The following is a 14,364-nucleotide window of genomic DNA, read 5'->3' on the forward strand; positions in this document are numbered from 1 at the left end:
TCGAAAATCGAAGGGAATGTTTTCAGAAGTGACGGCCCTATTTCGGAAGGGAGGACTCCTGGCCAAATCCACCCATTATACCCTGGTTGGAAATATCATGGAGTTCGAACGTTATCACAATTTTCCAGTTTCTTTTGTTTTTGGATTTATTAGGGCAGGGTAAGCACCTATCCGACACGCCCTTGCCACCGTTACCTTCGTAAATGGGGGCATTCCATGACAGAAGAATAAAATGAAATTAACACAAAACTCTTTATTCGTTCAGTCCAATGATTGCTTGATTCCGAAGACTAGATTCTATTCTTTTAATCCTAAAGATTTTATGCAGTGCCACTTCTGGGCGCTCACCGGATTATGATCCCTCCGGGGGGCTGGGGTCGTTATTCCCCAGTTGTTCGTGACAAGGAAAATGGTCGCCTGTCCAACTTCGTGAGTTTTCTCCAGGATTTCCGATTTCCTCCCACCAAATGCTCAAGAGTATTAATGATATAAAACTGAACTTTGTGTTAGTCTCAAAATGACCTAGTTTGTGTTGAGTGGATGTTATTTAGAGGACTAGTGTTATTTAGTCGGGTTGGGCGGCGGGTGGGATGCTTTATGTGGATCTTTGTTGTTTAGCACCATGTTTATTTCTGAAGAAACCTAGCACTGTATGAACGCTGAACTAAAAAACATAGGTTGCCAAGCAACGAAACATACGAAAAGTCGATAAGGGTTGTCGCATATTTATTCCTTTGTAGGTAATTGGGGGCCTTTACAAGACAGTTCCATACAGATCAAATTATAATTTTTGTCGTTTGAGGGTTCACAAGGTTCTACAAACTGAAACAAGGGCCTCAACTCTGGAAGTAGTCTACAGAAATTGTTGAAATTTTACTAATTTAAATAATGCATATAAATTTCATACAGATCGGGTGATCACTTTTGTCATTCAAACATTCACAAGGTGCACAAAGTAAAACAAGGGCCATAACTTTAGAAATTAATGACGGAAATTGCTGAAATTCAATAGACCTCTGTTTCAGTTCTCAAATTTAAATGATGCATATAAATTTCATACATATCGGATGATAACTTTCATCAATCGAGCATTAACAAGGTTGAACAGAGTAAAACAAGGGTCTAGAAGTAATTATTGTAAATTCAATAGGATGATAACTTTTGCCGTAATAGCGTTCACAAGGTTCAACAAAGTGAAACATGGGCCATAACTCTAGACGTAATGAACAGAAATTATTGAAATTAAATATCAATTTTAAAACAATCGGATAAAAACTTTTGGGGTTAGAACTTTCAGAAGAAATTGCGGACAACGGACGGACGGGCGGACCGACAGACCGACAGACGGACGGACGGACGGACAGGGGAGACGGCAATATACGTCCACATTTCCATGTGGGCGTATAATAACATCATAACTTTGAAGACGAAGTGAATTATCACGCAGAATAATGCCGGACCTATCATAAGACCTGTCATTGAGTCAACTGGCGTGGTTTCGAATCCCCGGTTGTACGTGACAAGGAGTAGGGTCGCCTGTCCAACCTCGTGGGTTTTCTCCGGTTCCTCCGGTTTCCTCCAACTGCTAAAGACTCCTACGCGCAAGGTCATTTCGGATAGCATATGGTTAAATTTTAACAAACAAATCCGTTAAAAAAACGTAAAAAATTCCAGAAACAAAAATTACCAGGAAAATTTTATCCGTATTTGTTTTATCCGTATTTTGTTTCCTGGTTATGAAAGTGATAAAAATTAAATTAACCATTGACTTTATACGAGTGTGTGAAATAGCTTTATCACCCAATAATACATTCTACAGTAGATATCGCTCGTGTGATAAATTTAATAATCTGTATGAATTTGATTGATCAGTTAAAAAGGAACTACTTTTTTGTATTTTCAAAGAACAGTTCTTTTTTTTTTTATTAAAAGTAACTTTTTTTTTTTATTAAAAATGAACTATTTTTATTTAATTGATATTTGATGGAACCACTGGGTCAATATAAAGGACTTTGCAATGATTGAATTGCTGTCAAAACATGATGTATCACTACGCCGTAATGTAATCAGGTTCTGTAAAAGTGAAGTCTATAGCAAAGAATTATATTTATTTATTTGTGCACGTCAGAAAGGATTGGGTGATAAATAAAATCTCCCACTCGTATTTTTTGATATCAAAAAATATAAACACTCGTTGATAAAGTAAAACAAACTCGGCAGAGCCTCGTTTTTTGTTACTTTATCAACTTGTGGGAGAGGAAACCGGAAGACTATGGGAAAACCAACAAGGTTAGACAGCCGACCCTACTGCTTATCACGTACGAGTGGAGAATCGAAACCACGCCATTTGACTCATTCGCCCCCCCCCCCCCACCACACACACACACAGAAACACCGTCGACGATAAGTCAATCACTAGAAAGAGTATTATGATGGATGATGGTTGCCAGCGAAAAATCGAACCATAACAGCTCTCTGTCATAAAAAAGAGTTCCCTAATTCTTCGTATAGTTTCGTACTTTGTGTGAATAAGCCAAAAATCTCTATTTTGATAGTCAGTAAAGTACTTGGCCAACATCTCTAATTATTAGTCGGTCTGTATGGTAAGAGTTTATAATTTCGCATACAAATCGACATATTATGGTCATTTAAAGTTTACATTGTTTCAAATGATTTCTTTATGTGTTTGTGGAAATGCAAATTCTGCTATCTGTTCCACGGTGGAAAACACATTCTAAAATGAAGTACCCAACAGAAAAATAAAACGGATCATCCTGTCAACTCTTTGACAATTCATGTCTCATTGTAATAAACTCAGAGAGAAAGAGATAAATGGGGTTTAACGTCCACGCGACACAAGCGAGGTCATTTCGGGACTAACATATGGTTGAATTTTATTTCAATAATTCGCTTGAACGTAGGCTTCTCTAGCAGTTGGAGGAAACCGGAGGACCTGGAGAAAACCCACGAGGTTGGACAGTCGACCAGGGGGATTGGATGGCCGAATGGTTAGCACGCGCGCGCTGTATCATACGGTCTGTCATTGAGTCAACTAGCGGGATTTCGATTCCCCGGTTGTACGTGACAAGGAGTAGGTTGCCTGTCCAACCTCGTGGGTTTTCTCCGGGTCCTCCGATTTCCCCCCACAGCTAAAGAACCCTACGCACAAGCGAATTATGGGAATAAAAAATTGAACCATATGTTAGTCCCGAAATGACCTCGTTTGTGTCGAGTGGACGTTAAACCCCATTTCTCTCTCTCTCTCTCTGGACAGTCGACCATATTCCACGCCAGTTGATTCATTGATAGACCTTATCACGCAGCGCGCACGCGCTAACCATTCGGCCATCCATCCTCCGTAATAATTTCAACAGGTGGATGAATTGAAATTATCTTAAGAGTAATCATAAAATATTTGTGGATAATACACTCCAATGCACAGGTAAAGCTTGCAGACGGACTATTATGTCTCGTATTCTTGCGCTTATCTACGGATTTGTTAAAGAAATTGGGGATTAAGCTAATGTGATTGGATATAAGGTGAGATTATCAGATTAATTCTTGTTGGTTGTATTATCACCTTGGAGACACGTGACATTGTGTATATGTATATAAGTCAACTTTGAGTCTATCATTAACATTCACTTTCTGTCTTCTACAGTTGTCTTCACAGTTAACCCTTTAAACTTTCAACATGAGAGAAATCGTCCATATGCAAACTGGCCAATGTGGCAACCAGATCGGAGCTAAGGTAAGTTTTATTGATGACTTCATAATTTGAATTACATTTCAAAAAAGAAATTCAACAGAATTTGATTATATATTCTTCAGGGCCCTGTTTCTCGAAATCTTAACTAAAGATAAAATCCAAATTTTTAGCAGATACTTCAATTTTGATTGGCTAAGCACTAAAATCAATCTAATATTATCCAATCAAATTACTAAAATTTGGATTTTATCTTAGTTAAAATTTCGTGAAACATGCCCCAGATATTATAGAGGGAAAAGGTCAAAACCTTTTTTCAAAAATCACCATGGAAGAGAAGAGGATTATCTTTTAACGTGTCTGTTATATTATTTTTCAGTTCTGGGAAGTAATCTCTGATGAACATGGTATCGATCCAACTGGAACTTACCACGGTGATTCTGATCTTCAGTTGGAGAGAATCAACGTTTATTACAATGAAGCTACAGGAGGAAAATATGTACCCAGAGCTGTTCTCGTCGATTTGGAACCCGGTACCATGGATTCTGTACGATCAGGACCTTTTGGTCAGATCTTCCGTCCAGATAATTTTGTCTTTGGTCAGAGTGGTGCTGGTAATAACTGGGCTAAAGGTCATTATACAGAAGGTGCCGAGTTGGTTGATTCAGTTCTGGATGTGGTCCGTAAAGAAGCTGAAAGCTGTGACTGTCTGCAGGGATTTCAGTTGACCCATTCCCTGGGTGGTGGAACCGGTTCTGGTATGGGAACTCTCCTAATCAGTAAAATCCGTGAAGAATATCCAGATAGAATCATGAACACCTTCTCCGTATGTCCATCACCTAAGGTAAGAACAGTGAACATTTTGATTGTAAGATTACCTTTACTAGTATATAATTTGGGAATGCAAAACGTTAACTTAATCCAATATCTGTAAAGTGAAGTTTCCCTGTTTTAAACAATTTTATTTGTTTATAATTTCAGGTATCAGATACAGTTGTTGAACCGTACAACGCTACACTCTCAGTTCATCAACTGGTAGAAAATACAGACGAGACCTACTGTATTGATAACGAGGCCCTCTATGATATCTGTTTCCGTACCCTCAAACTGACCACACCCACTTACGGTGACCTCAACCATCTGGTGTCAGCCACCATGTCTGGAGTGACCACCTGTCTTCGATTCCCTGGTCAACTGAATGCTGATCTACGTAAACTAGCTGTCAACATGGTACCTTTCCCACGTCTACATTTCTTTATGCCAGGTTTTGCTCCCCTCACCTCTCGTGGCTCGCAGCAGTACCGAGCTCTCACTGTACCCGAACTCACCCAGCAGATGTTTGATGCCAAGAACATGATGGCTGCCTGTGATCCTCGTCACGGACGTTACCTGACAGTAGCTACCATGTTCAGAGGTCGTATGTCCATGAAGGAGGTGGATGAACAGATGTTGAACGTTCAGAATAAAAACAGCAGCTACTTTGTTGAATGGATTCCCAACAACGTAAAAACAGCTGTCTGTGATATTCCACCAAGGGGTCTGAAGATGTCAGGAACATTTATTGGTAACAGCACAGCTATTCAAGAATTGTTTAAGAGAATATCTGAACAGTTTACAGCTATGTTCAGAAGAAAGGCTTTCCTCCATTGGTATACTGGTGAAGGTATGGATGAGATGGAATTTACGGAAGCTGAATCTAACATGAATGATCTGGTATCTGAATATCAACAATACCAGGATGCTACAGCTGAAGAGGAAGGAGAATTTGATGAAGAAGAAGGCGAAGAAGAAGGTTAAATATCAGATACACAAATCAAATTAGTAGAAACATTTAAATTATTATAAATTGTTTTAATCATTGTTATGTTTATTCTGTATTATATAAATCAGGAATAAATAATTGAAACCAATTTAAACTATTTGCCTGTTACATGGTCACTGGTCCTGTATCCCACCCTCTTTTCTAAAATCCTGTATCCCAGTCTGTTACTGTCGATCGATCCTTCATATTTGAAAACCTGAAGCTTGAACTGTGAAGGGGGCATTTCGCAATCATGCTCGTGCTTCCAGCATTGACAATAAAATAAATAAATAGTGAAAATGGGGTTTAACGTCCACACGACAGAACCTAGGTCATCCCAGGACTAACATACGGTTCAATTTAGTTCGCTTGAGCGTAGGGGGTCTTTAGCAGTGGGGGGGACCGGAGGACCCGGAGAAAACCTACGAGGTTGGACAGGTGATGTCACTCCTTGTCACGTACAAGCGGGGAATCGAAACCACGTCACTCGACTCAATGAAAGACCTTATGATCTAACGCGTGCATGTGAAACCACAAGGTTTGTCATTGGATCATAGCCCCCCCCCCCCCCGAAAATGAAATACATGTATAATAAAGTACGAGATATGAGGGATATATCTGTTGTTGAGATCACACTGTTTATTATCAGGTCTTTAATATTGTTATGTTAGGTTCCCACTGTAGTGTAATGCGTTACGATAGGATTGTCTCTATTGAGTCCACGATCTGGGACGTGAAGATAAGTTCGGATACGTTTCGATACGATCAACACGACTACTCCGTCTGATCGCAATCTATGATAAGACCTGATAGGATCACCACGATTACTCCACGATTAAAACCACGATTTCAGTCGTAGCGTCAATCGTGATATGTCCAGGGAGGTAACTCTACAAATTTTATACAATCTCAGAATGATTTATCTAAAACTATCTAGTTCTTGATAATGTTGATTTACTAAAATTTGTACAGGGCTAGTATCACACTGATCCGCAGTGAATATTCGCTTGGCCGCTACAATCACTGAGAAGGATGACATCGATGCGACTTAATGACTACAAAATATTAACTTTTTTCTTTCGACAAATTAAATTCTGAAACATTTTTTTTTAGTATTAGAAAAATAAATAAAGGTGTTTGAAGTATATCTTGATAAAAAATATTCCATAATTAGTGTAAATAGGTACAGAAAATAGTACGCGGAGGCGTAAAATGGCTAAAACGATATAATTCTGCCCGTACCTGTTCATATTACTACGTTCGATGTAAACAACGCACGTGTGACCATCAATTTGACGTTTTTTTCTGTTTGTTTACTCTGAATTCGTTCAGAAGTAATCTTTTTTGGCGTTATCGATGCCATCTTGCTTTGTTGGTAAACATTGTGATGTGACGTCATCCTTAGAACTATAGCGGTCTGACCTTTTAAAGGTCAGTCATCTTGGACAGAGATAAAAGACGGATGTCGCATTAGGTCTGTAAAACAGATTGGGCTAGTATACAGAATATTCCTATTCCAGCCCTCACCCCTAGTTGTTTCCCCCACCCTATCCCATGAATGGCAATGTAATTTATATGATCAGTTGTTGGCGATTTGACACCATCGACAAATAATCATTAATCTGGTGAAAATTATATAGTGCGACGTCCGGGTCACCATTAAATGGTGGACAAAGAACGGGTTCAGTAGCAGGCGTAGGATATTTGGTAAGGGGCTCGGGGCTCGGGGAGGCGCAGTGTGGTTGGGGTCTTCGTCCAATAAAATTTTGAAAAGTCGGGGTGTCAATGGTGACTTGTGCCACATATCGGGAGAGATAGACAGAGAGAAATGGGGTTTAACGTCCACTCGACACAAACTAGGTCATTTCAGCACTAACATATGGTTCTATTTTATTTCAATAATTCGCTTGCCCATACGGGTCTCAAGTAGTGGGAGAAAACCGGAGAACCCGGAGAACACCAACGAGGTTAGCAGGGGACTCTACTCTTTGTCACGTACAACCGGGGAATGGAAACCACGCCAGTTGACTCAATGACAGACCTTGTGATACCACGCGTAAATGCTAACCATTCGCCCCCCCCCCCCCGCATATCGTGACCCGAATTAAACAATGAATTTCATCAGATACAACTCCACTATCCCGCAACCAACAAAAAGCATAAATTTACAAGTTTCATAGAAACATTATAGAAATGATGATACGGGGCGTGGGGTGGGTGGGTTGCTAAACCCATTTTCAAAAAAGATTGTTAAACCGATCCCTGTATGAACGCTTAAATAAACATAAACATATATGAAGTCAAAATGAGTTCTCGTGCAGCAAACATAATGCTCGACTTACCACCGCCGACGAAATGAAACAAAAATGGGGTTTAACGTCCTATGGTTCTGATCCAGTCGGGATCAATTGGCTAGGAGTGAAATTTCGAATTCCAACAGTCAATGGTTCTTTAACGTGCACGCCAAGATTATATGGGCCTCGGTTTTTCATCCCACCAAAACGATTAATCTATTTATTAAGGCCAGCTCAATTTTCGTCAAGGTCGCTGAGATGTACAGAAGGTTAGAGCACGTGATTGTTGGCGAGATTGTAGGTTAGGGTTAGGATAAGCATTGGGGCTAGGTCCAGGATTCTTGGCGTATTTTTTAAACACTCCTCTGTGGAAAAGATGAAATTTTCAATTATGATAGTCAATAAAATATTTGGCCAGCATCTCTAATTATTAGGTGGCTCAGTGGGCAAGGTGTATTTTAATTTTAAAGCATATTATCTGACAGACACTGTGTATTCATCACTCAAACGTCGCTCAAATAAATAAGTAGCTGTTTTTCCATAAGTATATGTTATAGTTTATTGCCCTATCCAGTTACTAAATGCCTCTTAAAGATTATCAAAACATCTACATTCAAAAGTCCTATTGCCAACCTGTTTTTAAGAAATTACCTGAACTTTCTTTATGTAATACAATTGCCTTTCTCATAATATTTTTCATTTCTGTCTAGAGTCACCAAATATTTGTAGCATTAAGATTTATAATTAGTAATTAAAAACATATTTTTGTTATTGACACCGGCTGAACTTAAACCGTTATACATGTAATTCTCTTGTATTATAACTGTGTAAATGACAGGCAATGATTTTATTTGTATATATTATATTTTACTTTTTACTCTTTTATACATAATAAACTCTTAAACTATACTATACTATAAATAATCAAAAATACTTGTTTTTATTATTGTATATTACTGTTGTATATAACTATACATATTATAAATAAACAAATATACCTGTTTTTGTATTTAAAAATGTTTCTGCCTGAACCGAATTTTTGGAAATCATCAAATATTGTAAATATTATAATGTATACTTATATTCTGTGAGGGGGGTTGGATGGCCGAATGGTTAGCACGTGCGCGCTGCACTGTATCATACGGTCTGTCATTGAATCAACTGGCGGGGTTTCGATTCCCCGGTCGTACGTGACAAGGCGTAGAGTCGCCTGTCCAACCTCGTGGGTTTTCTCCGGGTCCTCTGGTCCCCCCCCACACTGCTAAAGACCCCTACGCGCAAGCGAATAATTGAAATAAACTTGAACCATGTGTTAAACCCCATTTCTCTCTATATATATATATTCTGTGAATAAATATATTACAAAGATATAAAAAAAGGCTTTGGCTCGCAAACCGGGTCGTCCCATGCTCGAACCCGGTATTGGCCGAGAGAGTTCATCTTGATTTTGCGGTTTGGTTCCCGCTTGTCATTGGTGTAGGACAGGGGTAATGGCAGGACCGGATTAACACCTATAGAGACCCTAAACAGTTAGATGATTTTAATGCCCCCATATAGCACACAATTCAAAATAATAAACCATAAACAACCCGTCAAGCACGTGGTTAGAGTTTTTCTGAGACGTCATTATATATTGAGACAAGCACGTGGTTTGATATACGTCATTATATATTGAGACAAAGAAGGTAACAGTAAGAAAAGACAAAAACAATGGAAAACTAATTAAAAATTCTTAATCAATTTTTAATTTAAATATTTTGAATTCGTCAAGCAGAAATTTTGTGACGCCCCTTCCCATGATGCTATATGCACGTGTTTTTTTTTTTTTGCTTAATGGTTAATACGTCACTGGGGTCTAGCAATAGATAACGTATAGGCGTTCGGACGGAACAAAAAACCGGGGTCACTTGTACACATTGACGTGGACGTAAAAGAACCCTTGGCAGTTGAAATTCGATATGTAGCGTCGCTCTCTGGGGAAAATAACCCCCAACACCACATCGCGTATGCCTGTCTAGCCGAACATTTGGACGTTAAGCCCCATCTAATTCCATTTTTTCTCCTAATTATTAGTCGTTTATAGTTTGGAATTGGAGCTGTTGTCAGTTGATTTCTATATGTGTTTCTGCGAATGGAAATTCTAACGTATGCTGCTATTATCAACTTGGAGACACGTAGCATTAGCCCAGTCCGCGCAGAAAAGTAGGACTTTAAATCTTATATCATTTCTAAATTTTGTCGAATAGTTTATACCGTATTACTTTCTATTATTAATCTAAATATTCCCAATGGGACTTTTAAATCACACTTGCCATTTATACCAGCCGTAATGGATTGCTTGATTAATCCCATTCTATTTCGATAATTTGTTAATCCCCTCACTACTATTGGATTATATACCTTATTTACCTAAAACTAATATTACCTTGGAGACACGTGACATGGTGTATATGTATATAAAGTATCACTGAGTCTATCATTAACATTCACTTTCTGTCTTCTACAGTTGTCTTCACAGTTAACCCTTTAAACTTCCAACATGAGAGAAATCGTTCATATGCAAACTGGCCAATGTGGCAACCAGATCGGAGCTAAGGTAGGTTTAAATATTTTAATGAAATAAAATGGGGTTTAACACCCTACTTTTAAATTATATAAACTGTCGTGCTGTAGGTTTTAGCCTACATTGTATTAAAATCGAAATCGCCAATCGTTTGAATCGACAATCGATGCTATTATCAAGCTAAACACATTTGTATTTTATTTTCAGTTCTGGGAAGTAATCTCTGATGAACATGGTATCGACCCAACTGGAACTTATCACGGTGATTCTGATCTTCAGTTGGAGAGAATCAACGTTTATTATAATGAAGCTACAGGAGGAAAATATGTACCCAGAGCTGTTCTCGTCGATTTGGAACCCGGTACCATGGATTCTGTACGATCAGGACCTTTTGGTCAGATCTTCCGTCCAGATAATTTTGTCTTCGGTCAGAGTGGTGCTGGTAATAACTGGGCTAAAGGTCATTATACAGAAGGTGCCGAGTTGGTTGATTCTGTTCTAGATGTGGTCCGTAAAGAAGCTGAAAGCTGTGATTGTCTACAGGGATTCCAGTTGACCCATTCCCTTGGTGGTGGAACTGGTTCTGGTATGGGAACTCTCCTCATTAGTAAAATCCGTGAAGAATATCCAGATAGAATCATGAACACCTTCTCTGTCTGTCCTTCACCTAAGGTAAGAATATTTTACATTCTACAAATATTACTGCAATATTATTTGTACCGATATATAAATATTACAAATGCCATTATTAAGGACGAGGTATTTAGACCATTTCTTTAGCTGATAAAATACATAAATCTTTAACTGTTTTAACTATTCTAAAATACGTTTTTATTTGTGTGTATCTTCAGGTATCAGATACAGTTGTTGAACCGTACAACGCTACTCTCTCAGTTCATCAACTTGTAGAAAATACAGACGAGACTTACTGTATTGATAACGAGGCTCTCTATGATATCTGTTTCCGTACCCTAAAACTGACCACACCTACATACGGTGACCTCAATCATCTGGTGTCAGCCACCATGTCTGGCGTGACCACCTGTCTACGATTCCCTGGTCAACTGAATGCTGATCTACGTAAACTGGCTGTCAACATGGTACCTTTCCCACGTCTACATTTCTTTATGCCAGGTTTTGCTCCCCTCACCTCTCGTGGTTCCCAACAGTACCGAGCTCTCACTGTACCCGAACTCACCCAGCAGATGTTTGATGCCAAGAACATGATGGCTGCCTGTGATCCTCGTCACGGACGTTACCTAACAGTAGCTACCATGTTCAGAGGTCGTATGTCCATGAAGGAGGTAGATGAACAAATGTTGAACGTTCAGAATAAAAACAGCAGCTACTTTGTTGAATGGATTCCCAACAACGTAAAAACAGCTGTCTGTGATATTCCACCAAGAGGTCTGAAGATGTCAGGAACATTTATTGGTAACAGTACAGCTATTCAAGAATTGTTTAAGAGAATATCAGAACAGTTTACAGCTATGTTCAGAAGAAAGGCTTTCCTCCATTGGTATACTGGTGAAGGTATGGATGAGATGGAATTTACGGAAGCTGAATCTAACATGAACGATCTGGTATCTGAATATCAACAATACCAGGATGCTACAGCTGAAGAAGAAGGAGAATTTGATGAAGAAGAAGGTGAAGAAGAAGGTTAAATAGAAGATACGCAAATCTAAATTCTAGAAATATTTAAATTATTATAAATTATTTTAATCATTGTTATGTTTATTCTGTATTTATGTAAATCAGGAATAAATAAGTTAAAATATAATTTTCTTATCAATGAAGCGCTGTAGCTTGCTGGTACAAATTCAGGGGGAAAGAGTTGGTCAAGAGCTGATCGAAATCTTGGAAACAGAACTCTGGGAAACTGTACAACGTCTGTATATTGGATCCCCAAACCCCATGTCACTCATTAGGCCACCATTCGACTACCCAACACGCCTGAAAATATAATAAAGATTCAGGTACAATAAATTACCACTACCTTTGTAAAGGGGCATAACTGCGTAAATATTTCAATTTCTTGCAAATTATCGAATATTCGTTGCAGTAATTATACAAATGATGTGTTATTTGAAGATATTAGGTTGTTAATTAATACTATGGTGTAGTATTTAATAAGTGTTTGGTAGTATTAGGTTATTGTTTGCTAGTTTTGGGTGATATAAGGAGGCAAATGGAACAGCCAGATATCGGTAGTCATATTTGAAGTAATTTTCATGCGATATATAACACAAAATTTTTTGAAAAATTTCAAGTAATATGCACATTTTGCATCATTATGTTCTAGTATTGGGTAGTATGTGGTGATATCCCACTGCTAAAGATCCCTACGCACAAGCGAATAATTGAAATAAAATTGAATCATGTGTTAGTCCCGAAATGACTTAGTTTGTGTCGAGTGGACGTTGATACTACTGGCCCCTAAAACGTGTTTGGTCATCCCTATCATGACACATTCACCTCAGATAGACACAAATACGGATAACACAAATGAAGTTCCTCACGTAGTTATCCCCATGTGTGTGCGGGGAAGAAGGGGTCCCTCCCAGTGCCATCAGGTAATACTGAGCTGCGTGGAACATGCTAGAGTCCATTTGTAGCATATCTGACCCACAGTATATGTTTGATACAGGTTTGGCATTATGATTATGATTATAATGTTGAAAACCTCGTTGAAACCGCCTTTTTTTTTTGCCATTTGCGAGGGGTGCAAAAACTGAAAACCATGACGCAAAGCTCGTCATTGCATCCCTCTCACTTAGTCCCTGAATGGAATGTCCCCAATACTCAAACATGGTGTTCATAGGCGTACGAGCCCGATGAATTGGTGGGGGGTGGGGGAAGAAATTAAATGTTCGCAAAGATTTCCTGACAACAATCGAAGGGTACTACCGGGAGTATTTGGCCTCCACTTGAAAATTAGATATTTTCCTACTGTTCCATGAGTACAACAACCTGAAAGTCGTCCACCCCGATTCCAGATTCTAGAGGAGTGCGACATAAATGAAATGCCTAAAATATTCGTGTTTAGAGTTAATGGATCTGTGACCTGCCAGGTCTGGGGGTATGGGGGGTGGGGGCTTCCCTCAGAAAAATATGAAAATTAGACGCGTGTGTACAGCTAGTTGAAGGTCCAGTATGGCTTTATTTATGTAGTTCTGCAACCGATCTCCCCCTCTTTCACTCTTTGCCAACCTAAATTCCCATTGACCAATCAATCAGGTTGTTGCAACAGCATTCACCGGACACCGGAAATTTCACTTCCCGAAATAACTGACGAAAAAAAATACGATGATGCCAGAAAAAATGTCGCGCATAAAGCAGAGTGACTACTCTATAGTGGCGCTAGACGTTATTTATGACAATGATTTAAACATATACTCTTCAAAAAAAGTAGGGGATATTCAGAAACAATACAAAACTCCGGAAATGCACTGAGGTAACCAGTGTATGTTAATAACAGGCCAATTGCCTACACATGAACATAAACAGTTTCTATAGGCGGCTTATCTGACGGCCCCATTTCACTCGCAAAGATATACACTGTCAAAAGTGAAAAATGGAGGTTTTTTTTATTTTTGTCTTAATAATGAGTAATTGCTCCACCAATCCTCAGACATTCAGCAATTCGTCGTGGCATGCTCCTAATCAACCGTGCAATCACGATTTGGGTCAATCTGACCCAATCATCTTGCAGTGCCATGGCCAATTCTTGCAGTGTTGTCGGTTGACGTTGACGTCGATGAACACATCTCCCGATCATGTCCCAGACATGCTCTATAGGGGAAAGGTCAGGACCAAGGCATATGGACAATATGGTGACCTTGGAGGTAGTCATTCACGGCACGAGCGCGATGGGCACGGCATTATTATCTTGAAAGATGAAAGGTCGACCTGCACGTTGTGCAAAGGGCAGAGCTATCGGTGGTCACGGTAATACACCAGTGATCCTTCCTTGAACAATATGCAAGTTCGTTCTGCC

General features: G+C 39.1%; 2 protein-coding genes across 2 annotated transcripts; both read left to right on the forward strand.

Moving 5' to 3' along the window:
* The first annotated feature begins 3,694 nt into the window (after nt 1-3,694).
* LOC126830377 (tubulin beta chain) lies at nt 3,695-5,503 on the forward strand. The gene is made up of 3 exons (XM_050560763.2): nt 3,695-3,751; nt 4,086-4,385; nt 5,381-5,503. The coding sequence occupies exons 1-3, from the start codon at nt 3,695-3,697 to the stop codon at nt 5,501-5,503; spliced, it is 480 nt and encodes a 159-aa protein (XP_050416720.1).
* A 4,837-nt stretch (nt 5,504-10,340) lies between these two features.
* LOC126831076 (tubulin beta chain-like) lies at nt 10,341-12,031 on the forward strand. Its single transcript, XM_056102908.1, has 3 exons — nt 10,341-10,397; nt 10,572-10,871; nt 11,909-12,031. Exons 1-3 carry the CDS (start codon nt 10,341-10,343, stop codon nt 12,029-12,031), a joined length of 480 nt encoding a protein of 159 aa, XP_055958883.1.
* Nucleotides 12,032-14,364: the final 2,333 nt, after the last annotated feature.

The sequence above is a fragment of the Patella vulgata genome, chromosome 8 (genome assembly GCF_932274485.2).
Source record: "Patella vulgata chromosome 8, xgPatVulg1.2, whole genome shotgun sequence".
NCBI classification, from domain to species: domain Eukaryota; kingdom Metazoa; phylum Mollusca; class Gastropoda; family Patellidae; genus Patella; species Patella vulgata.